The sequence below is a fragment of the Hesperophylax consimilis genome, chromosome 11 (genome assembly GCF_061612785.1).
Source record: "Hesperophylax consimilis isolate HC1 chromosome 11, BYU_Hcon_1.0, whole genome shotgun sequence".
NCBI classification, from domain to species: domain Eukaryota; kingdom Metazoa; phylum Arthropoda; class Insecta; order Trichoptera; family Limnephilidae; genus Hesperophylax; species Hesperophylax consimilis.
Genome location: NC_142846.1, coordinates 2,359,488 through 2,386,984, shown reverse-complemented (window position 1 = coordinate 2,386,984; position 27,497 = coordinate 2,359,488). Strand labels below are relative to the sequence as shown.

At 37.3% G+C, this 27,497-nt stretch overlaps 1 protein-coding gene across 2 annotated transcripts; it reads left to right on the top strand.

The window, feature by feature from the left end:
* Positions 1–69: 69 nt before the first annotated feature.
* On the top strand, positions 70–27,386 carry SMC3 (structural maintenance of chromosomes 3). 2 transcript variants are annotated; one of them, XM_089636964.1, is made up of 22 exons: positions 70–195; positions 289–403; positions 615–754; positions 2,530–2,688; positions 5,059–5,184; positions 6,206–6,373; positions 8,143–8,388; positions 8,987–9,216; positions 9,904–10,113; positions 10,664–10,763; positions 10,883–11,029; positions 11,889–12,047; positions 12,946–13,104; positions 14,139–14,350; positions 14,488–14,650; positions 15,665–15,828; positions 16,328–16,535; positions 18,696–18,872; positions 21,697–21,833; positions 22,874–23,042; positions 24,880–25,062; positions 25,354–27,386. In XM_089636964.1, the coding sequence occupies exons 1-22, from the start codon at positions 181–183 to the stop codon at positions 25,564–25,566; spliced, it is 3,600 nt and encodes a 1,199-aa protein (XP_089493090.1). In that variant the 5' UTR covers positions 70–180; the 3' UTR covers positions 25,567–27,386. The 2 variants fall into 2 exon arrangements, with proteins under 2 accessions (XP_089493090.1, XP_089493089.1); XM_089636963.1 differs by having other exon boundaries at positions 22,874–23,054.
* The last annotated feature ends 111 nt before the right edge of the window (positions 27,387–27,497 follow it).

Here is a 27,497-nt window from a genome sequence, read left to right as displayed (position 1 = left end):
GACGGCGCCCTAAAGGTACAGCGTTGAATTTGAGAACTCATTGTTTGCCGCCAATATTCAGCGACGCCGCCATCTTGGATTTTGTGTGATGTTGTGTTGAGTTGTTTCGGGTTGTCAGTCAAATGTCCGATCTAAAATTTGAAAGAGATCATCTAATTGCCAGAGAACTGGCCCTCAAAAATGCACATTAAACAGGTTTAATATAATTCTTTATGTTAGGTAACCTAACCGAAGACTGTTTTTTATTAATATTTGACAATATAACCCAAATGTTTGTTATTATTTCAGGTGATCATCCAAGGATTCAAGAGTTACCGGGAGCAGATAGTCGTAGAACCGTTTGATAAACGACACAATGTTGTCGTCGGAAGGAATGGCTCCGGAAAGAGTAACTTCTTTTACGGTATGTTTACAACAACAAAATATACTTTGCATTACCCTACTTTTCATACAAAACGAACTGTTAGTAACAATGACTGTTCCGACTAGAACAGCAAAAGGTTACTTTTCTCAACAAACTTAGGCAATTAGACCATTCATTAATATGGAATTTGGAACCTTCTGAAAACATTTTGTCAATGCTTCATGTGTTGTTTTGTTATTTTCTATTTCAGCCATTCAGTTTGTGCTCAGCGATGAATTCTCCCACCTGCGCCCCGAACAGAGGCTTGCCCTGCTGCACGAGGGCACAGGCCCCCGGGTCATCACGGCGTACGTGGAGATCATCTTCGATAACTCTGATAACCGAGTCCCCGTAAGTTCAATAAACTAATAATGTACAAAATATATTCAAGATTATAAAGCCAACATTGTTGGTTGTCGCTCCCTTTCTGGAGGAAATGTGATTGATTCCCACAGTATTAAGTCTTGCAAAACATTGACTAAAGCATGGGGAGGAAGTGCAACACGGCTTGACATCCTAAAGAATGGTGAGGAAGTGCAACATGGCTTAACAAAAAAAAAAGTCAAACAACATAAAATGACAATTTTTTTCAAAATTAATGGTATATTTCTTCGCCCAGCATTCAATCATCAAATAATGCAAAACAGTAAAAGAGATTTATAAGAGAATAATCAACAAAAAATAATCAGCATTAATTATTCATTTTATGTTTGTGGAAATGTCTTTGTTCTCTCGTTTGAGGAAATATATACTATCCCCGCTGAAGGGAGAAAAAATATCTGTGATTGTTAGTCTTTTAACCTCTTGTTCGCCAGCGTATCCAAGGATACTATTAAAATTCATTTCAACGAATATATTTTGCAACTAATCTGGGGAAACATGGGGTCGATTAAATACTATTTTTATAAATATATAAACCCATTATCTGGTATGTAGGTACAATTTACAAAAATATCATTTTGCAAAAAACAAGTAAGCTATTACGAAAATAGAATCAGCAGGTGCAAAATTTAGCATCAGCGATCAAGAACTCTTAATGTTTGATATAATGTGGTACGATTGGCAAATTGCTGAAGCGTATGAGGATGTTTTAATAATAATAAAACTTAAACAAATAGGCATTAATCACTATGAACATTTAAAATTTGTTTTTATGGGGCCATGATGCAGCAATGAGCATAAAACAATGAATATTTTACTATGTTTGTAATGTAATGATAACCTAATGTTTATAAGACAAGTTTTTTATGCATAGCACAAAGAACATAATATGTTATAACAAATTACTATAAGCATTAATTAGTCGCCTGAAATATCAATACAAATTGAAAATATCTCCCGAGTAAAAATAAATGCCGCCGACGAGAATTGAACCCGCACCTTCTGATGTCCTGTCAGGTGGTCTGGATCATTGAGCTACGTCGGCTTATTTCCAACCCGCCAAATAATTCAATATGTACAAATACTTCAATCGACAATTACTGCTTATTATATTTTTTCACCTGTAAGCAACCAAATTTATTTTTGTAGGAAAGGCTTTGTTAGTGCTGAATTTCCCACTAGATGGCGTCGAGACATATTATATCTACATTTGTTGGTGAAATATTTTGGCTAGTCCTACATGACACGACATTTGAATGAATATAGCATTTATGGTTTTTATTTTTCAATAGGTCGCTTCAAAAATGATGGATAGAGGTTTCACTGTATTTATAAAAATAGTATATAATCTTATAATACTCTGATGGTTTGGACATGTAAAGCGAATGAACGAAGAAAGGATTGTAAGGAGAATATGTGACGCAAATGTAAATGGTAGAAGAAATCGAGGAAGCCATGACATGATCAAGTGAATCAGATACTGGAGTTCGGCCATGTCAAGAGTCAGAATAATAGAAGAATATAATAATACAAGACAGAGTTTTTTGGCAGTCTGTCCTCTTTGTCTACCCTAAGCGAGATGATTTCTCACAAAAATGGCACTACTTTTATAAATTATGCAATTATTGTTATGATTTTAGAGAAATGATCTTTTGAAAATATCCTTAGGGTATGTTGGCTCACAAGAGGTTAATGTATGATTGGTAAAATTAAATTTTCAACATTAAGAATATTTAATATTTCAGATTGACCGCGATGAGATTTACCTGAGGCGAGTTATCGGGACCAAGAAGGACCAGTTCTTCCTGAACAAGAAGGTGGTGCCCCGCACGGAGGTGCTCAATCTGCTGGAGAGCGCCGGCTTGTCCAACTCCAACCCTTATTACATCGTCAAGCAGGGAAAGGTATGCCGACCTCATCCGTTGTGATGAAGAGATCATATATATATACACGGTGTCCAGAAACTCATAGTACAAGCTGGAAACTGGTGAATCTACATCACATAGAGAACCTTGTAACAGTTAAATTTGCCCCGTCTGCAACTTTATACGGAAGTACTGTTACCTAAAAACGGCTGGCCACAAACAAGGACATGGTGCTGTGTTTGAATTCTCACAAGTATGGAGTTTATGAGGGTCATGAGAACTTCGGACTCATACAAGCATAAGTCTTCTGGCAGCAGGGATTTTACAGTGTATCAAATTAAATTCGTAAAAGTGACATAGAAACACATGAGATCAACTAACCTTAGAAATAGTGTAGGGCGCCATGTAGATATGATAATATCCACAGAATAAAAGTAATTAAGGAGACAGTGTCCAGTAAATAGGTTTAACTAACTAACGCGTAGCCATCTTGTCCAGAGGTCACCCGCCAGATTTCACAGAAAGGTCTAATCCTGTTGCCCGCCCCCTGGGAACTGAGTTCCGCCGGTTGTCTCAAAACCATCTGCGCCGCGTTCCGATCTTCTTCTTTTAATTTAACAACTCCCGTGTGACGCAAGCAGCCTAGTGTAGGTTGTTTGTGGCCAGCCGATTTTAGGTAACAGTACTTCCGTGTAAAGTTGCAGATGGGGCAAATTTAACTTTTACAACCTAATGATACTTATTAATTGACATTAATCAGCTGATGTTAACCCCTAACAACTGATTTTTTTCATATTTGACCTAAAAAATTCCAATTTCAATCGCCTACTACTCTACGTCCTCTGTGGTTGAGGGGTAAGGCCCTCGACTAGCAATTCGAAGGTCGGGGGTTCAAATCCCGGTGTGCCCACCTAAATTTTATTTGATGAATTTTTGTTATTTTAAAAATTATTCATTTAAATAATATATCAATCCAGTCAGTGGGTGAGTTGACATCACGGACCTGCATACTATAATAAAATCAGACTCCAGCTGCTTTGCAGATGACACAAAATTCTTTGCCAACCCACACACTCACCACAACCAACTGCAAAACGATTTAAACAAAATATATCAATGGACAAATGATTGGCTTCTAAAACTCAATGTCGAAAAATGCACTGTCCTACATGTTGGAAAAACTAACCCTACACTTGCCTACAAACTTAATGGAACACCTCTAAAACCAGTGACATTACAACAAGACTTAGGAGTTACCATATCACAGGACTTGGCTGGAACCAATCATCTGGAACCACACATGGCTGGAATTGTGAAAAGAGCAAATTCACTAACATATCTAATCAGGAAAACCTTCCTTGACCTAACACCGGACATGATGTTAAAAATATATAAAACATATATGCGACCTCTCCTGGAATATGCTTTCCAAATATGGAGTCCTTACTTCACAAAGGATATAAATCTGTTAGAGAGAGTACAGAGACAAAATACCAAGAGTCTGAAAGATCTACGATACGAAGATAGACTCAAGGAATTGAGATTACCAACCTTACAAGAAAGAAGAGAAAGGGGTGACTTGATCGAGACTTTCAAAATTTTATCTGGACATTACAGTTGCCCTAGCATCCAAGAAATCTTCATTACTAATAAAAATATAAATCTCCGTGGACACCTTTTGCATCTAATCCTAGAAAACACTTCCTTGCAAATAGAGTAGTGGATGCTTGGAACAAACTCCCACAACATGTCATCGATGCAACAAATATAAATCAATTCAAAGCTCTATTGGATTCACATTTGGAGAGAAGAAAGGACTTAGTTCAAACTTAAAACAACTCAATTACTGGCAAACTTGTTGTGAAATCAGATATGAGCGCATCAGCAGAATGCTGCCTGCTCTGCACATAATAATAATAATCCCACCCAGTAGTAGGCGTAGTGTGTTCAATTCCTCGGCTACATTTTCTGCTTACTGTAATGGTAGTAGGAGATTCTCAAATATTGTCAGGATATTCGCAACCGGGAATGTTTGTCTTTCTTTTAAAAAAAAAAAAAATTATAAATTACATAGTATGCTTGCGGCACATTGTGGAGTGAAAGATACTCTTAGTATCGCCCTGGTCACCATCATATCACCATTTAGAATTGATATTGCTCTAGCCGTGTTTGGTGACCAGATATGAATAGCCTGGTACTTCCCCACCTTCCTCTTCCCCATCTCCTTCCCCTCCCCACTGCCTTCAGCCTCACAACATACCCCACTTGAGAATGCCAGTCTCACTGGCTCTAGACGGTTGAGAACAGTTGAGACTTATTATTAACATAAAACCAAAAAAACTGTTTTGTCATTGCAAATAGTATGTAAATATATATTTTAATAATCTCATGCCTTTTTGTTAATTCCAGATTAATCAAATGGCCACCGCCCCGGACTCCCAGAGGTTGAAGCTGCTACGGGAAGTTGCGGGCACCCGAGTCTACGATGAGAGGAGAGAAGAATCTACAGTCATTCTCCGAGAAACAGTTGGAAAGGTATGCAATATCATTGTGATTTATAGCTTAGATCTTCGATAGAATTTGTAATATTAGTGTATGAGCCCATCCATAGATGGAACTAGATTAGTTGATTAGGTTACCCATAGATGGCATTAACCCGTCATATCCCGGGACCGCATATGTGAGTGCGGCACATTATCTACGAATTAAAAAAAAAAAAAAAATTATGTGCGATTTTGACCCTTATGTATAAGGAATTTGTATGAAGAACAAGGTCACAATCGCTTGGGCTATTCTCATTCTTTACGCAGCAAATACCGGAATGACTTCTAGCTTTTCAGATTTTTTACAAAGAATTTTTCTGTGGAATGCCAACGAAATATTTGCCGCGTTTTTAGTGTCAAAGCGTCTTCTTTCATTATTTTTTTATATAAATTGATTGTGGAAATAATAGATTTGAGGTATCATCAGAAAGATAGTTTTATCTACATTATTTTGATGTAATTTTTATAATATTTCACCCAAGAAAAGTGATGAAAATTAACTTCGTAAGAAATGTCAAAATTTTTACGTCATAATGAATAAATATATTTTTAGCATTATTTACTTACAGGTTTCTTGTACAAAATAATATTATTAGTAACAACAGTTGTATAAACTACCGAAATCTGGAAGAATTGTTATCATATACTTATACAATGCGACACAAAAAAAATTTAAGTGGACACTTGACGTTTGATTTTGGAATTTGAGCCTTTGGAAATTGAGCTTGGAATTTCCTGGGACACCACAGGTTAACTGTCGAGTGTTGTAAAATAAATAAATAAGGTGGGAACCTCAAGGTTGGGGTCCATATTATTCCAACTGCCTGCTAACCAAGATATCAGAGCCCATTGTTAATCTATCACGTTAAAAGTCCAAGTATTTTATTACAGCCGGAGTTTTATTTAGTTTGTGAGAAACCCCGAAGACACAACAGAATTTTCCCAGAGTGAAAAGCACTCCCCTGAAGAGGCTGAAGTGTGTTTAATTTCCCTTGTGTTTGATTTGTTTGCAGGTGGAGAAGATAGACGAGTTCCTGAAGACCATCGAGGAGAGACTGAAGACCCTCGAGGAGGAGAAGGAAGAGCTGAAGGAATACCAGCGCTGGGACCGCTCCCGCCGGGTCCTCGAGTTCATCATCCACGAGACGGAGCACAAGGAAAATAAAAAAAAACTGGAGGAGGTACGAAGCAACTAGGACTACTCACTATCACTGACATCAAATTATAAATAACCACATAGAGTCTTCCCACTTGGCCACAATCCAAATCAATACCATTAGCGTTTTAGGATTACTTACGTGTTTTGGGTAAAACAGATCCTAAAGGACTCTCAATATCAGAAGGTTGTTTTTAATAAAAGAATATTGAAATTCACTGAGTTTATTTGAACACATTGTTATACGCGACAATAAATTTTACATGGACGATTCTAGAATGTAGACGGTATTCTAAAAGGCACAACCAGTCGAGACAAAAGGGAAATCAAGAATAATTCGGTCGGTGGACTGACAGACCGTTGTCTTGGACGCAGAATGTTGCCATAATACGGAAATTAACTTAATAATTATTTTGTGCTGTTCGCTGGTAGGTCGCTGGTAGGTACCGTCTACAGCGTCTACTAAGAAACCCCACAACTTTCCATATTCCTTTTCAAAGAACTAACTTAACCTTCTCCCTACCTCTTGTGCAAATGTGTCGACTATATTATAACATCCACTGTAGTGGGACGATCTCTGACATATTTAGCGATAGCCCACAGAGTTTCGAATCTCTTACACCATTAGTGGATGATTGATCTTTTTTCTTTGTTATTTCTTTGTTTCTTTTTAACGTTAAAACTTTGTCGGTTGTGTGCATAAATAAAAATGTTAATGTACGTTTCTTCAAAATCTTAAATCTCCGAAATTTCTTCACCGATTGCTTTGAAAATACTTATATTATATAAATGTCTCCTGTGACAAGATAAAAACATGCTTTTTGACATCTGTGACAGGTAAACGCATGCTTTTATTTAAAAACAGCGCCATCTTTTGGACATAAAAGCAACGCGCTATTGTTTCTCTATCTGCACAGACAGAATGAGCCACAGCAACGCTTGACGGGGTACAGCTATTACAAATACAATTAAAAGATTGCAAAATCAGAGCAAAGCTGTTAAATTAAATTATTTAATGTTTTTAGTTAAAATATTCTAGCAAAATTTTTAATGTTTTGTTGAGAAAGATGAGACTAGACTACAATTAAAAAAGTAAGCTATTAATCGTAAAGTTTATATTATTCAACCTTTTAACTAAGCATAATTTAACACAAAAAGATTAAAGTTCATTATCAAGTGTGAAATTTTTAATTTTTGGCATTCCTCTTTAAATGCTGATTTTCGGCCCACTTCAGCTTTTGTTCAAATTGTTATCAGCTGTCAAACATAACGGTCACGGTGTTATGCTTTTCAACTCGGCCCTACTTTTGCGATTACAATTCTTGGTCCTAGTAATAACGTAATCATTCCAAAAAGGTAAATGAATTATGGATTGACGATTATTTCAAAAATGACGTAATTATAAGGTTTCAAAGTGAACTTGGGTAAAAAGTATACAATGGTGTCTCGAGACATAATTCATAATTCTAATGGCAGTGTTGCAGTGCCCATTTATTGGCCAGCGGAAAATATCAACAGTTTGACTGCTAATATCTTCAGTGCTACATATTCAGCATTTTCCAAAAATTCTAAAAGTTCTGTCCTCAGCGTGTTCTAATTAATGTAAATAAAATGAAATTTAAAAGTCTGGAGATTTCTCCATTTATATTAGAATTCCTGCCATATTCTCGGTTTCGTGAATATATCTCAAAAATAATTACCCATCACTAGATAAAGGGCATTCTTCCGGTATTCATTATTGATAAAAATAAAATATTTCTATCTCAATAAATTACAATTTTTTTACATCTCCAGCTGGAGCGTCTGCGCAACTCAAGCAGCCGCGAGCAACAGCAGTACCTGGAGCAGGTGCGCGACGCAGGGGATCGCGTGCGGGATGCGGGCCGACGCAACAAGGAGGCACGCAAGGAAGTGGCCACCGCCAAGGAGAACCGCGACCTGCTGTCCACAGAGCACCAGCAGCTGCTCAGGGAGAAGACCAAGTTGGACCTGACCATCAAGGATCTCACTGATGATGTGGATGGGGATAATCAGTCCAAGGTGAGCAATATACCTCAATCCATATTATTCGAACCCCATCATCTCAAATCACATAATTTTCAGCCGGACTCTCTCGACCCATCGCCTTTCGCCACTGTGGAAGTGATTGATTCATTCTTTTGTCCCTCCTGGACCAATCTTATCCTCAGATTCCCACCCCTCATACCTTTTTCCTTCATGATCTTACGTCAGCTTAGCAAACATTTTTTTATCTTTGCATTCCTAGTGGTCATACCTCGTTATACCACATACAAATACACCTCAGATGTATTTAATAAATTGACAAGCAGGTATTTGATATGGTAGCCCCATCAGACATTCTTACTGACTTAATTGTTTGTTTGTTGGCGATCTGTAGTCATCAGTTACCAATATTCGTTGATGTGTTTGTGCTAGGGGGCTTGAGCACATACTTCCGAATGCCACCTAAAAGAAATTACAAATATTTCAAAATAAAGCAACCCAGTTAGCCCTGGGGGTCCCAAAATCTATGAAGGTTTCACAATTACACTGAGATTTGGAAGTTTCCCTTTTATAAAAATATGTCTCACGTCTCGCTGACTAAATATTACCATCGTAAAATATAATATAATTCCAGGAAAGGGCAGAGCAAGAGCTGGAACGCTTGCGCAGCACCATTGCGGAAAAGGAGCGCGACTTGGAAGCGCTGAAGCCCAAGTACGAGGAGATGAAAAAGCGCGAGGAAGAGTGCACACGCACGCTGGCGCTCAACGAGCAGCGGCGCCAGGAGCTGTACGCCAAGCAGGGCCGCGGCAGCCAGTTCACCTCCAAGGGGGACAGAGACAAGTGGATCGAGAAAGAGCTCAAGTGAGTTGAGTGAATGTGCCTCCATTACTACTTAGTACTAGTACCATCGTATTAATTCCTTTGCATATTCAGTCTTACTAATAAACATTACGTTACAACTCATTTCATTATCAAATGTACCTGTGGGTGGGTCACCAATCAACCAACAGAACTATATGTTCAAAAATATTCCATTTATTTGGATTTCATTACAGTAGAAATACTCCAACCTTTTAACAGAATATTCCTGAGGCCTGAGTAGTTGATAAAAGTACATTTACTTCTTAATGCATTTTTCTTCGGTGTGCCGCCAAACAAATCCCTATCTCCGGTGTGCCGTGAAGTAAAAAAGTGTTGCAGACACTGATCTATATTTTACTAAGCCATAATATTTTTCACTGTTGTTTCTTATTATGATGTCACACGAGCCACAAATCAGTAGATTTTATAATTTGAATGGCAGTGCCGCAGTACTTATAACTTCAGTACTGTTCAGTATTTACCTAAAGTTAAAAAAGTTTTGTCCTCGGCGTGCGTTAATACGAAACATTTGTAAATAATATGAAATTTCGTTATAGGAGATATCCTCATTAGATAGTCTAGAGAAATCACCATTTACATGAATACTCCTGCAATAAACCTGTTTTGGGAGTTTACCCAGGAATTAACCTGTTACTAATTATTGTATGTGTCTTGCGCGTATTTCAGGTCATTGAACAAGCAGATAAAGGACAAGAAGGAGCACGAGATCAAGCTGAAGGAGGACTTGAAGCGCGACGCGGCCAAGCTGACGGAGCTGGAGCAGAAGCTATCGGAGACAGGTGCGGATATGGAACGGCAGCGGGAGGCTATCAACGAGCACAACCGCCAGTACTACGAGTGCAAGAAGACCAAGGACCAGTCGCAGAGCACCAGGAAGTCAGTATTGGGATTATATATATATATGAATTTTTTTTTTTTAAATTATAATTATTTTTTTAAGTTTACTAACATTCAATAGGTAAATTTATTTCTTCTTAAAAATGCCAGTTCCTCGAGACGTCTTCCATTGAAATAGTGAATGATAGAACAAGGACCGCATTTTCACTTTTTTATAATGCATTTGTTAACACATTGTGATCGGGCAGTTTTCGGCCGCGTACCGGGTGATTTTTCGCGTAATTTCGCGCTAACGTAGACCTCTAGAAAAATTGCGATAACTTCAAAAAAAATTTATTTGATTTCAATAATTCTTTTTGCAAATTATTTATTTTATTTTATTATATTTAGAAATGTATATGCATTAATTTGCTAAAAACGTATTAATACGTGATCCGATTACAATGTGTTAAGATTAAGGGGAATCTATCGTAAGGACCGCCTGTATCTGCAAGAGTCAAGAAGTTATCACATTGTGACTGTGAGGTCCCGTAGATTTCGAACTAATGGGGTTCTATGTATGTGCTAAAATGTGCAAATCGTTTTTCAGCGAGCTGTGGCGAAAGGAAACTACCATGACACAGAATCTTTCATCCCTCAAAGAAGACCTTGCCAAGGCAGATCAAGCTCTCAGATCCATGGCTGGAAAGGTAAAAATTCTACTCAAAACCATATTCTAATCTTTTCAATGATATTTCACAATAATCTATAAACCGTTGTACTGACAATGCTGTCTATTATTCTAATAATTCAATCTCCCTTCTTCCAGCCAATCTTGAACGGGAGAGACAGTGTGAGGAAAGTCCTGGACACGTTTGTAGAAAGGGGAGGTGAATGGGCTAAGATTGCCACTGCCTACTACGGACCCGTCATTGAGAACTTCAGTTGTGAGAAGACCATTTACACAGCTGTTGAGGTACGTTTGAAGCTATCACATCATCAGGTAGTACGAGATGACCAACTTGAGTAAATCCAGAACAGTTGTTAGATTAAATGTTCATATGTCATTTCTGACGGAGAGTGATATCAAGCATGATCCATTTCATTCGTTTTGGGACTACGTCAAATCACTAGGCAAGGATGATGGTTGCTTCAGATTGATTTGTGGATGGTTTGAAAATTCGACCATCATCGGAGAGCATTAATTTCTATTTTCCCGATGGTTATCTCTGTCACCGACAGCATTTCTGTTTCATCTCCTGGCCTGCAGGACTAACTTGCCAATGGTCATGCTGGTGGGGAGAGTTATCCTGTTGTTAAATAGAATCACTTTGGATGTTGACATATTTAACATCACTGAGCAGAGTTTTAAATACATCTATTTGAATTTCACTTTTGTTTTCGGTAGTGAATGAATGGTAATGTTGCAAGCAGAAATTAACCCACTTCCCGACATCCGATCGAGTTGAAACTCGGCAGATAGTCTCGTTTTCGATGACAATGCATTCTATGAAAGAAACAACGAACCTAACCTAACATATTATTGTATTTTATCATGTTCTGTTTTATCCAGTTACCGGTATGCATGGTAATTATTCTATGGAACTTACAAGTATATGAATAAATATTTTGGAATTATTTTTTATATTAACTCCATTCAGAAGACCCTCTGGTTTCTCTCTGGACCCGTGTCATCCTTCGGGATGCTGTGTGAAGTATTTTTTTAATGAAAGGAGCAACCTGAATCTCCTTCCATTGAAATACCAGTAAAACAAGCTCAGCATTGCCACCTTTTTGTACTAAAAATCTGGTGATGATGAATTATTCTATTCCAGGTGACTGCGGGAAATCGTCTGTTCCATCACATTGTGGAGTCTGATGTAGTCGGCACCAAGATCCTCAAGGAGATGAACAAACAGAATCTTCCCGGAGAAGTGACCTTCATGCCTCTGAACAGGCTTCAAGTCAAGGATATGGTTTACCCTCAAGATAATGTAAGTGTTTGAACAACAATATTTCTGACCTTTTTCTGCAAAGAAACGCATACATTCAAATTTTTACTTCTTGCTTCAAATCTACAATCTACTCCGAGTGCAGTTCTGATTTCTAGGATTTTTCTGGCTGCAGCATATTAGGTTATGTTAGCCAACCTGCGATAGGAAAGGGCACTAGGTGAGCCTGGCCTTTGTATTTTCCCTATAGTATTAACACACTTCGGCCGCGAAAGGTAGTTCTACCCGTTCGGTCGATTGATGCTTAACGTTGGGAAGGGTAGTTCTACCTTTTGCGCCGGCCTCATTTCAATGGCAGAAAAGACGGAATTATTCAATGTTTTTATATGAATATTATATACCAATCTCTTTGTAAATGTCCCAACTATATGTACATAATTATCCAATTGTAATGCAAGTCTTCTTTTTATATTTATCTTCGTGCCTTTCGTTTGCATCGGTATTTCAACAAAATAGTATGTCGTTTGTTATTTTAATAATTCAATTCCTGGAATGAGGGTTTTTATGACCGTGAAACCCGATTCGAATCTCTATCTCTGTTCCGCCCCACTCAACTCCTATGTGCGAGCGAGCGAGAGATGTCAGGCGTATTTAAAGAAAGCAGGTATGGGAAAATACCGATAGGCAGACTGTAATAAACATATTACAAGGTTAATTGAGTTGCATTTCAAATAATATTCAATTTTAGTTTAGTACTTTTATAGCTTGGGTATGCTGAGTTACTATGTAGAAATTTCTATTATTTTCAAAGATATAGCGATTTAAAACAAATTAAAGAAATTCACGAGGGACCTTAATTTTCGCCCGAAGACAGCGTAGCGCCAGCGCAAAAAATACCCGCCAGAAATGTGTTAATTTAACTTTTTAATGTTGTTTCCAGAATGCCATTGCTATGGTGAACAAACTAAAATATGACAACAAATACGCCAAGGCTATGAAGTACATCTTTGGAAAGACGCTCATCTGCAGGAATCTGGAGTGTGCCACGGAACTTGGAAAGACCTTCCATTTAGATTGTGTTACACTCGAGGGAGATCAGGTAAATTCTTCTAACTAACTAACTAACCATTACGCCGTTTCGCATCAGAGGTAGGCAGAGAGGACGGACTGCCAAACAACTCGGTCTTGGCACACACTTCTTGCCGCATTCACATTCTTACATCGTCTCACACATACTCTTGACATGGCCCAACTCGAGTATCTGATTCACTTTATTTATTTATTTATTTATTTATTTATTTATTTATCAAAAGAAAGTACATATTACATATTGGATGCTTTGCCTGTCCAACTAGGAAAGTTTCCCGTTCTAGGACAGACAAATTGACATGTTTAGTTCATATTATTACTGAAATGTACATAATTACATAACAAAAACCAAAAAAAAAAAGTTTCATTTTTCTCTGAAACTAAGTTGTGTAATAAAGAAAATGTATATAATAAATATAAGTACACATACATTGTTTTGTGAGAAGTAGAAAAAATTAATCTGGTAGCATATATTATAATCGGATTTACCGAATCGGATTTACTTGATCGTGCCATGTCTTCCTCGGGCGTCCCCGATTTCTGCTACCATTCCCATTCGCTATAAATTCTTTTATCTAACAAATTATCACATATATTCGATCCTCAGTAACTCAGTTTCATGCAAATAAATTTTTTGAAGTTTAATGCATCGTTACTTGTCAAAAGCGCCGAAACTGAGTAGCAATAGTACATGCGGCGTCATCATGTGAAAGATAAACTAGCATAGAATATATAGCAATAGAATCTATGCATTTCATGTTATTCACTTAGTTACAGGAACTTCATTTCCTTTAATGCGATTTAAGATGCATTCTGAAAAGAATGCATAATTGTCATGTGTGGCCCCGTCCCGCAAGTAATAGCATCGCGAGCTGCGTGTCGGCCGCTCCTGGCTTAAAATAGTGAATTTATTATTAATTTGTATTCCTACAAACACGTAGCCAAACAAAGATGAAATGTGTGGGGTAACCTAGTGACCCCTGATGATAACACAAGTTTGGTTTGGCATTAAAGACTTGTACAATGTTTATGATTGATTTCCAGGTATCGTCGAAGGGTTCACTGACGGGCGGCTACTTCAACCAAGCCCGCTCTCGCCTGGAGATGCAGAAGACCAGGTCGGAGCTGATGGAGCAGATAGCTGAGTCGGAGAAAGAGCTCGGTACTCTGCGCCAAGAGCTACAGTCCACGGAGTCCAGCATTAACGCAATCGTCTCTGAGATGCAAAAGTCGGAGACTAAACAGGGAAAGGCCAAGTAAGTTCGCTCAATTATTTAATCATTGATCGCAACTGGGAACATTTAACCACTTAATTAAAGTTTTTTTGCGATTGATTTCATCATTGGCGCTGCTCATCCCTGCTTTTCGGTATAATGTGATACTTGTTTTCCAGGGACATCTTCGAAAAGGTGAAGGCCGACATCCGTCTGATGAAGGAGGAGTTGTCCTCCATCGAAAGGTTCCGAGGGCCCAAGGAGCGATCGCTAGCCCAATGCCGCTCCAGTTTGGAGGCCATGCAGGCCACCAAGGAAGGGCTGGAGTCGGAGCTGCACCAGGTAAAGAACTTCTTGCTTTATAAACCAATCACCGTGTCATCAGTCCTCGGACCTTTACATCCTGCTCTGATCTTGCACTCCAACTCTCCTCAGTCTGCTGTAGATCTCAAATTATCTCTTCTAAGACCAAAAGTTCTTTTACATTTTTTACTCCAAGTAATGTCAGGAATTACTGGTTAAAGTAAATACGTTCCTTAACATTTCAGAAAAAACTCTACATAATAAGTTTATAGTTACTTATCCATACTACTAAATTTTAATAATCTGATAATGAAATCCTTAGCACGGGAGATCCTAGTGAGGATATCATTATCTCTATTTGTGACAAAAAAAGGAAGATAATAAAACATATTATTATTACTCTACAAATATTGCTGAGTTTTCTTTATCAATTCCCAAACTAATACTGAATAATCTGCTGTTATTTTTACTAGTTGAAAACATAAAATCGAGTTCTAAATTCACCAGGATTCGTATGTCAAATTCAGTAGTTCGTAACGTGTTTAGACTCGAGCTTCGAGCTTTGTACACCTACACGACGGGTAGGGTTATCTTATTCTTACACACTCAGTTACAATACCGCCGTCTAGTTTGCTGGAGCTGACTATTTTAACAGTCACCACGGTTCATTAGTGTTGTTTTAGGACATTTTCGTTTAGTACTCTGTGTATTTCAGCAACTGTTTCTCTTCATTTCGTTTTACACCTTAACTTTAAACAAAAAAATGGATATTTTACGACAGATCGATAGTGGTGTTTGTTGTTTTTGAAATTTGTCTTTAATTTTTTGGCATATTTTGTATCTATGCACTATAATCTGCCACTCTCACTAATTGGACACTTGGCCGCCAATATTGTTAATATTAAGGCTTTGTAATCTGTTGGACTGACACAAAGGGAGTTCCGCAGAGTTGTTCCGTAGTGTAACCTGTAGGGTGAAGATTGGTGATATCCTGATGGATAGCCAACCTCCAAGCAGAAGTGATTGTCACTAATACGTATGGTAAACTTGCAGGAGTTGATGGAGCAGCTGTCTACGGCCGACCAGGGCAAGGTGGACGAGCTCAACGACGCTATCCGCCGCCTCAACCAGGAGAACAAGGAGGCCTTCAGCGCCAGGATGAACCTGGAGGCCACCAAGAACAAGCTGGAGAATCTGCTCACTAATAACCTCATCAGGTAAGTCCTTCCATAAATCGCACTTGCCAGGAGTAGTATGTATGTTCGACTGATCAAGTGTCAGACGTCTAAAACGTCGGCGTCTGTCGGTCTGTAAAATGATTATAAGTAATAAAATAACCCCGTTCATCCGAAGAAGCCCGATTATTCGAAAATACAAGTGGTGCGAAATTTGGGCTGGTTGTGGATGTAAAACGCTATAGAGTTTCGATTTACGCTGCTATACATCATCCTAAATCATATTATTATTTCGTGAATTTGAATCTAACAGGTCGACCGCATGGGTATTCAGCCCCTATTTTTCGATTTAAATGTGAATACGTTTTATATATAATATACAAATACTTTTTATCTGAATCTTAAGGCCATATGATTACTAATTTACTTAGAAAACCTACCTGAATTTGAAAGTGCAGCCTTGACTTTTTGGTGAAAATTTAAATTAAAAAGAAATTATTGTAAATTTGTGTTGTAATTTGATTGAAATAACTTTGTTTAGACGCAAGGACGAGTTGGTGCAGGCGCTTCAGGAGATATCAGTGGAGGACCGCAAGCGGCGGCTGACCAACAGCAAGTCGGACGTAGCCGCTGCAGAGAAGCGCATCAAGGCCATCAATAAGGACCTCGAGGACGTGGACAAAAAGTACCAGGATGCCGTCAAGAAGGAGAAGAACCTCAAGACGGAGCTGGAGAAGTGGAAGATCAAGGTGAGGCGATGGTGCAATCAAATACCGTCTAATCAGTCCCCATAAAACACTTACTTTATCAAATTGTAATCGGTTGACAAGCATACCGAGCATTTTGAATTAACTCCTTACAATACATTGCACAGAAGCAATACAACGCATTACCTAGTAATCTAAAACTTCCGGCAACGAACAAAAAAACATTGGCAAAAGCTCTTAAAAGCTATTTCCTCAGCAGTTTTATTAATGACACAATCTTTCTTTGGAACTCCCAAATAACTTCTGCGTTTATTTATTTTAATGTATTTATGTCGTCTTGTCTTTAATCTAATGTTGTCTTTCCCGAAATGACTTGTAAACTCACTGGGAATAATACATTATAACTTATTATTTTGTAATAAAAAAATTAAAAAATAACGATTGTGTTGTTATACTTGTTAAATACTTATGAACTGAACAAAAATACCAAGAGCTTTAAAAGACCGGGAATATGAAAATAAACTCGAGGAACTAAGATTACCATCGTTAAAAGTAAGAACAGAAAAGGGTGACTGGGTTGAGACTTAACTAAACTAAATTTTAGCTGAATATTATAGTTGCCTTGGAATCCAAGAAATCTTTACCATCACCAATGATCGCAGACTCGACAGAATTTAGGTCTAAACTTAAAACGCACCTTTTCAGACAGTCGTATGCACAATTTCAGAAACCTCCACTTTCACAGTCGACGGCAATTTAAATTAACAAAATGTAAAAAAATACTAAAAATAAAATAAAATAAATAAAAATAATAATTAAAAATAAATAAATAAAAATGATAACAACTAACAATTTTTAGGATTTTTAAGACAGTTAAAATACAGTTAAATTAAAATAAAAACTATAGCAGACTTAAGGTCATGCGATGACCAGTGTTTTTTGATATAGTGTCCTCTGCGTGCAGTTCTATCTTTTATAAGCATAAACTTTTTAATATAAGTGTGTTTGTCGGAAGTGACTTGCCAGGTAAGTATGTTTTGGTATCTTTTCTAAATAACAAATGTAGATCCTAGGAAATAAATTGTACAGCGCCCTTGAGGTGATTTTTCACAAAAACGGCACTCTACAAATTATCCAATTATTATTATTATTAACAAAAATATAAATCTACATCTTTTTGCATCCAATCCCAGGAAACACTTCCTTGCAAATAGAGTAGTTCATTCTACTAATATAAACCTATTTAAAGCTCTATTGGATTCTTATTTGGAGATTCTTTATTGTGAAATCAGATATGAGCACATCAGCAGAATGCTGCCTGTTCATTAAATAATAATAATTTATGTCTAAAATTCAAAATGGTAATATCCGAAGATTACAAGATTTTTAACCAACCCAGCCTTATAGGAATGTAGTTTTATCACAACCCCACTGCCCCGTAAACTCTACTTCACCATCAATAGGATGCAGCGCTCCTACTGCCGCTGTGCCCACATAATGCATAGGTGGGGCAAACTTAACCCCTCAAGCTAATTTGTTTGCTTTTGGGAACAGCTCATATGGTCTCCCTTACTGTTATTGTTAGAAATATTATCTAAACGGTGTTACAAAGAAAATACCACGCTTTATGGTCAAATCTAGAAGTTAACCACAGAAGAATTAAAATGTAACCTCTATGAAATAAAAGGTTCCGATTGCAACTTGAGAAAAATTTATGAAACTTTAATAAAAAAATGAGATGACAATAATTTTTATAATACATTTGTCTAATAAAACATGTGTTTTTTTTATTATCAGTAATTTTTGTTCAGTGTTAAGACGAAAAAACGTAGGGTGAGTCTTTTTAAAACTTTTTATTTTTGCATTAAAAAATGTATATATAAAAAATTATATGTTTATTTCTAATAATGAAATTTTAAACCTTTCAAAAACAGTTTTTAAATTTCGAATACGTTCAGAATTCTTCCATTTATTTGGATTTTATTGCAAATACGACAGAGACCTGAGGGGTTAGTGAAAAAAGAGTCGGCGATGTGTGAATGCGGTGCGGTGCAGATCGCTGAACCTGTTGTCAACGAATGCCCTCTCCATTCATTCCCCGGCAGGATTGATGAGGTCCACAGGGCGACGCCTACCCCTCTGACCCCATTCATCATACGAAAGAAGACCCAAAAACTTAATGCAATAACATTTGTTTTCTAGGAAAAAGAGGCCCAGGATAAAATGGAGGAAGATTCCAAGGGTCTGGAGAAGATGGCCTCCAAAGAGGTGCTGATCCAGGAGAAAATCCAGGAATCATTAGACAAAATAGCTGCCCTCGGCACACTGCCCCACGCCCCCGACCTGCACACCAAATATCAGAAGATGTCACTTAAAAATGTAAGTTAATACCACAGATATGATATCCATTGAGATCTACCTAGTCAATAAGTATTCCATAATGAATAATCTGTTATCAAATACTTTGTTCAATTTTTATCTTCACGATATTCTTGTCTCATTTTTTCCCCTTGCTGTATTTGGGTCGTAGACCCATAGCTTGGACAAGACATCTCCAGACTCCTGCCACAAAATCTCATTTCGGCAACTTTTGCCGCACATTTTATTGATAAAATTGCGTTCACTAACTACGTATGTACCCTACTAAATGTCGTGTGCACACAGACTGTAAAAATAGGGTTAGTTACACGCCGCAAAGGAATTTGTCAATGCAAATCAATTGACTTTCGTCCTGAAAAGAACGTTTCTGATATATACACGACTTTGGTGCAAAATGCAAATCAATTGACACTCGTCCTGATAAGAACGTTTCTTGTATATAGACGACTTTTGTGCAAAATGCAAATAAGTGAAAGATCGCCTTTAAAAAGGCAGTTAAGTATGTCAGGGTCTTAAGCCTCGTGGTTTCCACCGGAGTCTAGTCGATGCAGGATTCTTCAGTCGAGGGAGAAAGGCCAGTAAAATTCTCAAAACTCGGCAGAAAGGGGCTGCGGCAGGTAGCTGGTAGATGCGAAGGTCCGAGGCGTTGGTGACCCAATGGAGAAAGAGACTTTAAAATTTAAAATTGCTGCTTTTTGTCAAAGTTGCGACTCGATAACGGCACATAAAAAAAGGTCGGCCACGGTCCGGCGGCCCGTTTATGGCTTCTCAGTGGTCGGATTTCTATAGCCGTTGGAGCGTACGAGCCAGCCTCGAAGTACCCACTTTCTAATCGCTACCCGCCGGCCAATTGTTTATTGTTTATTTTTTACAAGTTACATTTTTTTTTCATTTCAAGGAATTTGACAATCTTAAAGCAGGGTTCCGTGAATGTGGACAATTTCAAATAGTTTATTAATGTCACATCCACGGATTAACATTATACACAAAACAATATTTATTTATTTCTTCAAATATAAAATAGTAGCGACAGATATAAACAAAAACAATATAAACTCATTCTTAAAATATAATGCACAAGCGTCCGATATAATGTACTTTTGATGTGTTAACCATTTGATTCATGTAGTGCTGTATTTATCATAAAACGTTGAAAACCGTACATTGTGCTACATGTATCTTATCACCAAATGATACGTCCTCATAAAATTCATTCTATATTCGTTTCTACTATAGTCAGACATAATATGATATAAACAATTTTAGAAAGAGAGAACACTAAGCTTTCTCCATTTTGTTTAAAAGTATACATTCTAATATATTATTTATTTATTTGTATCATTAACGCCTTTTGACTTTTTCATAATATAACTTAAAGTACAGGGTTTTCCAATAAGAGGTGTTATTTTGATATTCAATCGTAAAACATCAATGGTTTCGTTGCTTGTGTGGCACGTAGCGCCGTCTTGTTGAACGTAAGTGTTGTCCAGATCAATACCATCCAATTCCGGCTGTAAAAAATCATTAATCATCTCTCGACAGCGATCCATTCACCGTAACTGTTGCTCCAGCCTCATTTTCGAAAAAGTAAGGTCCAATGACTCCGCCGGACCATAAACCGCACCAAACAGTCACACGTTGAGGATAGAGAAGCTTTTCAACAATAACTCTTGGGTTTTCCGAGCCCCAGATGCGACAATTTTGCTTGTTGACGAAGCCACCGAGGTGGAAATGGGCCTCATCACTCAAGATGATTTGCATTTGATTCACTCAAGTGAATTTTAATAATTTCAATGCGTTGTTGAAGCGTGTATCGTTCCATTTTTATTAATGGCGTAGTTTCTACTTGTCAAATGTCAAAAAATTACAGCTTCAAAAGTAACATCTATCGAAATAGCAGGCTATTCAAAATAACACCTCTTATTGGAAAACCTGTATAAGACATAAATTATAATATGAGAAATTAGAATTGAGTAAGTAATAAAGAGTCCTTATGAGCGTGTATATACTGTCAATAATGCATATGGGGAGGTATGTAATAATTAAAGTATAATAAGTTAAGTAAGTTGAAAATTTAAAGAAGTCTAGTCTATATTATGTTAAAAAAAGTTGAAATTGATTGTCAAAGGAGAATATTTCTAAGTAAATCTGTAATCTGACTGATTTTGTAACAAAAATGATATTGTGTAGTCATATGTGACTGTTAAAGAAATTGACCCTCAATTTGCACTTGGTTTTTGTCCGCTGTGAATTGAACTGCCTAAATTATATTTCTTGTTGCATAATCTGGAAGAATTGAGGTACCTGCCCTGATGTACGGAAATGGGGCATGGAACTGGCAGAGAAAGGATGAAAGTAGACTGAATGCTGTAGAAATGAGATCCCTGAGGCGTATGTGTGGTAAAACCATGTATGATCGTGTGAGAAATGTGGAGATCCGCAAAGAGTGCAAGGCTGATGTAAGCTTAATGAGTAATAAGATCAAGAAAGGAACGCTTAGATGGTTTGGGCATGTAGAGCGAATGAGCAAAGAAAGGAGTTTAAGGAGAATATACTATGTAAATGTGAATGGTAGCAAAAGTTGGGGACACTTGAGGAAGACATGGCACGAACAAGTGAATCAGATACTTGAGTGAAGCCATGTCAAGATTCAGAATAATAGAAGAGTATGTATGAGACGATGTATGAATGTAAATGAGGCAAGGATTTTGGCAGTCTGTTCTCTCTGCCTACCGCTGCGGTGAAACGGCGTGATGGTTAGTTAGTTAGTAATCTGTAAGAATTGTAAAATCTTTCTACTTACCATTGTTCTTTATGATTTCAGCTATTCAGAGAATTAGAAAAGGCCAATCAGCATTTGAAGAAATACAATCACGTAAACAAAAAAGCCTTGGATCAATTCTTAAGTTTTTCAGAACAGAAAGAAAAACTATACAGAAGAAAAGAAGAATTAGATGTTGGGTAAATATTCATTTTTTAAAATTTGTAACTCGTTGATCCAATCCCGGCGAATGGCAGTGAAGCAAGGAAGGATTAATCCCTCAGGTCTGGACAAAAAAATATCACATCATCAACTATTCCCACTTTTCTGTTTTTGAGTGTATTGCGAAACTCGACAGACACGAGCGAAACACCCGTTCACAGTTGACGTTGGCTTCCCGAGAATGGGTCATTTCTTTGACTCGTTTTTTATGTAAGTCGGCTTTTCCTCCTCCATATAATCCGGGCCTCTTCAAAACCCGCACATTAATACATCACTTCCTACAGCCCCTCCCTTAATATGCCTCACAATACTGCCCAACCAGGTGGTGAAATAGCTCCCCAATCTTTTCACACAAACATGGATGTTCTTGTGAAGTTTAATACTTTGAAAAAAAAAATTCTGAACAAAACAATAGACCTGCCCATGGAGGAAAGGGGAAAAAACCAGTTGCGCAGAACGGGGAGGTGCCGCGTCTTTCTCCCTTTTAAGTGAGTGAGTCAAGAAATAATTCTGACAGTATACAGGCAACTCGCATTGTAATACAATGGCGTACAAATTCCTGGCTGCTTAAAAACCTTAACTGCATTTCCCGAATCGGATAAACAAATGTTTGGGCTTGTTTCCAAAATTTCATATTTTGTCTAACACTATTAAGTTAGACACTTTTACAAATGTGATATAATTTACCCACCTCACTCATTTTAGTGTCGCTAATGCTAGACGATTCGTTTAACAATGAACATTCATATCCTGCGCATAAAAGTCCCACAGTGGACTATGCTGCAAACCGTTCCCTTACTTTAGCAAACTTTGCTTTTCTGCGCATGGTCTAGTTCTTTCAATGTTCGCTCTTCGGCGGTCAACAAATGACTGATGTCGTAGATAATTAAAAGCATTGGTGCCACGTCACATGGTTTCAAATGATACCCAGATTTTACATCAGGGCGAGTCTATTCTTTTGTAATATCTATGGTTTTGATCAAGATAATGTAATAAAATAATGTTTTTATTTTTCCAGCGGAGAGAAAATTAGGGAATTAATTGACACATTAGAGCACAGAAAACTAGAAGCCATCCAGTTGACGTTCAAGCAAGTTAGCAAAAACTTCACGGAGGTCTTTAAGAAACTGGTGCCACAAGGCAGAGGCAGCCTCATCATGAGGACAGCCAATGAAGACGGAGTAGAGGTGAGGCAGGAAGTGAGTCATTTTACTAACTTTGAATGTAATCTTTTTAAATTCCCGCTTTTTCAAATACCTCCCCAATAAGGAACTAAAGTCCCTTTTTTAAATTTATTTTTATATCGATGATGTCCTTCTACCTTTGATACCACCGGTCGTGACCTTTTTTATTCTTACGATTGCCCGCATTTAACATTGGAGAACACTAAATAAAATGTTAGCATCTCATCGCTAATGTTATTATATTGTACACCAAAGTGCAAAAATACATCCATGACCGCACCTGACAAACTATTTACCGGTGTTTAAAAACCTGCATTACTGCAAAAGAAAAAGACATTGTAGACCATAGATATATTACTCACGTAGACATTGTGATGTCAGAATAAGCAGATTAGTCGTACCAACCAAACGGTGTGTTTTAATGTGACGATTTATAAATTCAATAATTTATAATAAAAGTTATAAATTCAGAATCAGCGTTTATTGATCTGTAAAAATATATATATTTATTACTGGAATTCTTTATTTGGGGTATGTTGTCGGAGAAGTTTGAAAGTTCTTTCTGTTCATTCTTTTGATAACCTAACTCAAAACAGGCAGTCCTTCTGATAGAATCTATTATCTTGTATCTTACAATGGATGGAATATAATAGACAACTGGTGTGAATTTTTACTTGTATTTCAATGGAAGGTGCTCCATGGAACTAGTATCATTGATATCTTCTGTACTGGTGAAGTCGAGGAGACTTAATCATCACGTTTGATAACCATAAAATCAACAATCAAACATTCTCGGCCCATTTTAGCTTTTTATCAAATTGTAATATGCAACTGAAAAACATACCTTTATGTTTGACAGGTAAATCAATCACCCCAAACTTTGGGGGTTGAAGCATATTTTTTGGTCCGTTAATGGAGGACTGAACGCAGTTGGCACTAACAAAAAATTGTCCAAAGAAGCGATGTTAGCAGTCCACAATGGAGTGCTGGTACCTACCCTGATGTATGGAAGTGAGGCATGGAACTGGCAAAGAAAGGATGAAAGTAGATTGAATGCTGTTGAAATGAGGTCCCTGAGGCGTATGTGTGGTAAAACCATGTTTGTTCGTGTGAGGAATGTGGAGATCCGCAAAGAGTGCAAGGCTGATGTAAGCGTAATGAGTAAGATTAAGAAAGAGACAGTTGGGAATGTAGAGCGAATGAGCGAAGATAGGAGTGTAAGGAGGATATATGATGCAAATGCGAATGGTAGCAGAAGTCGGGGACGCCCGAGGAAGACATGGCACGATCAAGAGAATCAGATACTCGAGTCGGGCCATGTCAAGAGTCAGAATAATAGAAGAGTATGTATGAGACGATGTATGAATGTGAATGAGGCAAGAAGTGTGTGCCAAGACCGAGTTGTTTGGAGGTCCGTCCTCTCTGCCTACCCCTGTTAGTTAGTTTAAAAAAAATTCTAGCAGGTTTAGTCTTTCTGAAATATCATTTCGTGAGAAGTAATTAAGTGACATTTTTGGTAAAATCGAGTTAAAAAACATTGTGGGTTATTTTATTATGAAAAGTAAGAGACAAGAAGACATCCATACTTACTTTTTGCTAGAACAGCTGCTTTGGGGGGAAGAAGTCATTATTTGTATAAAATTTCATTTTATTCAAACAGAAATCATCAGGTTACTTAATGATTTTATACGTTCTTTGAATGTTACTTAACCCTACAGACCTATGGCATATTCTGTGAGAAAGTCGGTGTACAAATATTTAAAAGATCTATCTTAACTGTAACTGTAGAAAATCTATATTATTTGTCATGCTAAATAAATTGTATAATTTTTCTGTTTAGCATGCAAATGCAGAGCAGTTTGTGGGCGTGGGCATCAAGGTGTCCTTCACGGGGGGCGATGCGGAGATGCGCGAAATGAACCAGCTCTCGGGGGGACAAAAGTCGCTGGTAGCACTCGCCCTCATCTTTGCCATCCAGAAGTGTGACCCCGCGCCATTCTACCTCTTTGATGAGATTGATCAGGTCATTAAATAATTATAATAAGTGTCAACTTTTTATTTCTCCCTTTAGTCACTTCAGGGGCGCATTACATTTTGTTAAAGTTGGTGACCCCTTCGAAAAAGATTATCTTTATGTTTTTAATTTTCAAACCAAATGGAAGGTCATCCCAAGAGTGTGGACCCAGAAATGGACTCATATATCATCATCTTAGTAGTATCTAGTCAATCTATCTCTTGATTTTACTTTAGTTGTTAAATGCCATTAACCGTTATTTGTATGAAATAGTTATTAACGGTAATGTAACTCTTTCAGGCTCTGGACGCCCAGCACAGGCGAGCCATCGCGGACATGATCCACGAACTCAGTAGCTCCGCCCAGTTCATAACCACCACCTTCAGGCCTGAGCTCTTGGAGCACGCACACAAGTTCTACGGAGTCAAGTTCCGCAACAAGGTGTCCCACGTGGAGTGCGTTACGCAGGAGGAGGCTAGAGACTTCGTAGAGGACAGCACCACGCAGGGTTAATCTTGGTTATTATATAAATATGTAAAGCTGGGATCCTACCTAATATATTCCATAGAACATGGAAAGGAATTGTTGCCCATTCGCACTTGTTCTATTCTATGGTCGATTCTTTATAAAATAGAACGAAAGTTGAAGTTGTTTCAACATTGGGTTTCGATTTCTATCAGGCGTTCTATGGTGTAGAATAGATTCTATGAAATAGATGAGGTTGGAATGATAAAGTGTGATTGTTTGAAGGTGTTTTGTAATTTAAATTTAAAGTTGCGCACTTAAATTGTAAAGGATGAACATTATAGACCTGCTAAGAGTGGAATTTGTGCAGTAAATTGCATCGATTCAAAATGATTACATAAAATGTAAAAGTTAAAAAAAAAAATATATAAAACTAATGTTAAAATCAAGACTTTCAATTAGTATTTTCATGTTGTCAGCCCATCCCACCTGTGGGCTACTCTCATCCTTATGAGAAATTATGTTTGCTGGACAAACATTAGTACTGATATGCAATTTTTTAAGGTGTTTTCTTGTTTATTATTATTTATATACGTGACTGAGTTTGCCAAATGCGGTTTTCTTTACATTATTTTACGACCTGACCCAAATATATAATACAGGGTTTTCCAATAAGAGGTGTTATTTTGAGTAGCCCGCTATTTCGGTAGATGTTACTTTTGAAGCTGTCATTTTTTGACATTTGACAAGTAGAAACTACGCCATTGATAAAAATGAAACGATACACGCTTCAACAACGTATTGAAATTATTAAAATTCACTTGAGTGAATCAAATGCAAATCATTTTGAGTGATGAGGTCCATTTCCACCTCAGTGGCTTCGTCAACAAGCAAAATTGTCGCATCTGGGGCTCGGAAAACCCAAGAATTATTGTTGAAAAGCCTCTCTATCCTCAACGTGTGACTGTTTGGTGCGATTTATGGTCCGGCGGAGTCATTGGACCTTAGTTTTTCGAAAATGAGACTGGAGCAACAGTTACGGTGAATGGATTGCGCTATCGAGAGATGATTAATGATTTTTTATGTCCGGAATTGGATTGTAATGATCTGGACAACGTTTACTTTCAATAAGACGGCGCTACGTGCCACATAAGCAACGAAACCATTGATCTTTTACCATTGAATATCAAAATAACACCTCTTATTGGAAAACCCTGTATTATTAAAATGATTATTTTTTTTGTTTTGATGAGTTCTTCCTGTTATAATTTGACTCTCTTTGATTTTAACCCCGTTGGGTATTTTTGTTTACAAACTGAGATGGACTCATAATGATCAACTTTCTAACACCATTGAGATCATATTTATCACCATGATAGGTAAGGAGATTTTTATGAGACCCTGTTCCCAAAAGCGAACATAGCAGGAAATTAGCTTGAAGGGTTAAGCTTGTATCATAAACCAAGCGATTCTTATCACAAGTTTTAAGTTTCTCTGGTATCTACCAATATAAAGTGGTTACATAAACAGGGTTTAATATATTTAGGGCACTTTGTTTTGTTCAAATTGAATATTTTAATTTATAATTAATTACTTGTATGTATGTCTCTGTGTAATAGTGCTCACCTGATCTATTCTATGAGAATCTTTGATCAGTTTAAAGTTGAAGTCGATTCAACTTTGGGTTAGAAAAGCCTGTTCTTGTTATCGCGGATTTATTTTGTAGATTCTATGAAACGAATCAAAGAATAGATATTAGATGGGATCCCGGCTTAAGGATCTATTATAGAATGAATTATCCAATAATTATAATAATAATATAATGTTTTGTTTAGAATATTTTTCATAAAATTATCGAAAAAAATCATTTGTTTCTATTTTACTATCCCCACCCACTATACAAAGTATAAATGAGAAACGAAAGAAACACCTACATAGCATACATTGATATTTTTATATTATATATTATTTGCATTAGT

Coding starts and splice junctions, on each gene's coding strand:
- SMC3 (XM_089636963.1), top strand. Junction 2,689..5,058: donor ACATCGTCAAGCAGGGAAAG/GTATGCCGACCT, acceptor TGTTAATTCCAG/ATTAATCAAATGGCCACCGC. Junction 12,048..12,945: donor TGGTTTACCCTCAAGATAAT/GTAAGTGTTTGA, acceptor TGTTGTTTCCAG/AATGCCATTGCTATGGTGAA.